This window comes from Poecilia reticulata, linkage group LG8, assembly GCF_000633615.1.
Source record: "Poecilia reticulata strain Guanapo linkage group LG8, Guppy_female_1.0+MT, whole genome shotgun sequence".
Lineage (NCBI taxonomy): Eukaryota > Metazoa > Chordata > Actinopteri > Cyprinodontiformes > Poeciliidae > Poecilia > Poecilia reticulata.
In genome coordinates, this window is record NC_024338.1 from 24,948,155 (window position 1) to 24,950,359 (window position 2,205).

The following is a 2,205-nucleotide window of genomic DNA, read 5'->3' on the forward strand; positions in this document are numbered from 1 at the left end:
ACCTTCCAACTTTTAGCATATCAATGATTCAAAGTCCAGACTAAAACAAACATATACGTCTTTTTCAGTGTGTGACTTGTTTATAAACAAGATAATCACACTTTAGGTTACAAGTGAAGCAGATAAGTTTCACTGACAGGTTGACATACAATTTCCTGTGGTTGCGTTTGCAATAGAAGCTCCAGAGCTGTGGTTACACTACRCTTTCTAGCAGTCAATGGGAGCTGCGTTTACATGTGCTGCTCAAGACAAAGGCACACCTTGACGTTGTTCAGCGTTTCTTGCCGTTTCAGGTGAGGCATTTAGATTGTTGTGAATTGATTTTTATCGATTGCAGTCCAACTTCAGATACAAGCTAAAGTACAGTGGCTGCATTCTTGCTTTTGCATGCTCCGCTTCGGTTTGTTTCGAGGTTTTCTGCTTTACTACTGCTACAGGAGTGCGCTCTGTGGTTTTTGACCTTGTTTAAAAGTTTGAAAGGTTTTCATTGTACATTTGGGGTAAAGTTTATGTTTTCCGTTAAGCGAGTTCTCTAGTTGCGTGTCACTTTAGAAATGCGTCTGAACGTTAAAATTGATGAGATCTTTCAGTTGTGGTCGAGGGAGACATTCGGGCTGCACAGTTTTGAAATTGAATTTTACTCGCAGTCATTCGTGAAACCTGTGGTTTCAGCTCCCACACTCGGCACTAAGACAAACRTCTGTGGGTAAATGTGACACTCGCTGCTTCAAGCTCGACATGCCTGCAGTTTCAGGTCGCAATCTCACCGTTTTCTCAAAGCGAGCGGAAGAACGTTGTCTTTAATCTCATCTGTAAGCCTCTTTGTTTCTTCTTTTTCTCTGTCTTGCAGTTAAATGGCGCTTCGAGCGAGACGTGGAGGTGCTGACAGGTGAGCGGTCTCCAGCTCACCTTCGCTTGTTCTGGACCCGACAGACCTTGAAGAACTGACGCTGAGATTTTGTAATCAGATTTTGTTTCCCAGCTATATGGAACAAACTTTGGGACAGTTTTAATGTCTTACCAACTGGTTGTCCTTCTCCGGACAGAATGGATGCTCTCTTTGAATCAGGTTGATCGWCTCTCACCTCGTCCCCTCCTTCCTATCTCCTCAGCAGGAGGGTGGGGGATTGGCCCCCTGCCCCTCCTTGCAGGCTAGGCTAGTCTTCTTTTTGCAACATAGTCTTTTCTCTTTTACATTRCCTTGTRCTCACACCTGATCCAGCCCCGTCATCACTTCTTCATGAAATCCTGCCAGAGCCTAAAGGAGGAGGTTTCCATCCCCAGCCTGGGCGGGATGTCACAGGAGGAGGCACGTAGGACGCCCGTGTCCCAGAACTATTATCACTCTAATAACCCGGATTTGGACCTGACGGGAAAGGTTCACAGGAGGGAGGTGAGTGGAAAGCCTTATTCTGTGTTGGTAGACAACAAGATGTCCTCCAAGACGGCCGGGACGGATCAGAACATGGGTCAGGTGCCGCCTCAGCATGTGACTTCACAGCAGCATCAGCAGTACTTCCGAGAGGGAGCGCAGGAGGCGGGGTCGCAGGAGTCCGAAACGGGAAACCAGGAATCCTCTGATGACACTGAGGTGGATGAAGATGATGAGGAAGAAGAGGATGAGGAGGAAGAGGGTGAAGAGGGCTACAAACGTGAGCAGATCATCGTCGAGGTGAATCTGAACAACCAGACGCTTCACGTATCCAAGGGCGACAACAAAACTGGAACCGCAGCAGACGACTCGGAAAGAGGAGGAAGTGATGAGGATGAGGATGATGAGGAGGAAGAAGAAGAGGAGGATGAAGAGGARGAGAGTCATGATGAGGAAGAAGAGGAAGACGAAGAGGACGAAGCAATGGAGAGTCAAACGRCGCGGTCGAGAAGAACCAGACAAAGTTCTTCGTCAGCCAGTCCGCCAAAGAGGAAAAGCCTCCGAACGGCTCTGAGCGCCGCCACGGCYGGAATGACCACCAGGGGGCGGCGGAGGCGCATGGAGCCTCCAAAAAGCAAGCGCAGGTCGGGGAGGTCAGCCCCGTCCTCCGCAGGTACAGAGAGGAYGGGCGAGAAGGCGGAGATGGAGGAGGAGAAGGAGATGCTGGCGTGTGAGAAGTGTCCCCGGGTGTTCAACACCCGCTGGTACCTGGAGAAGCACATGAACGTCACACACAGGCGGATGCAGATCTGCGATAAATGCGGCAAGAAGTT

At 49.5% G+C, this 2,205-nt stretch overlaps 1 protein-coding gene across 1 annotated transcript in view; it reads left to right on the top strand.

The window, feature by feature from the left end:
• Positions 1–2,205, top strand: part of znf652 (zinc finger protein 652) — a 19,907-nt gene that overhangs the window by 4,637 nt on the left and 13,065 nt on the right. Inside the window, exon 2 of the mRNA XM_017306143.1 lies at positions 851–2,202. Within this exon, the coding sequence (XP_017161632.1) occupies positions 1,241–2,202 (962 nt within the window). The 5' untranslated portion in view covers positions 851–1,240. The remainder of the gene's footprint in view (positions 1–850; positions 2,203–2,205) is intronic.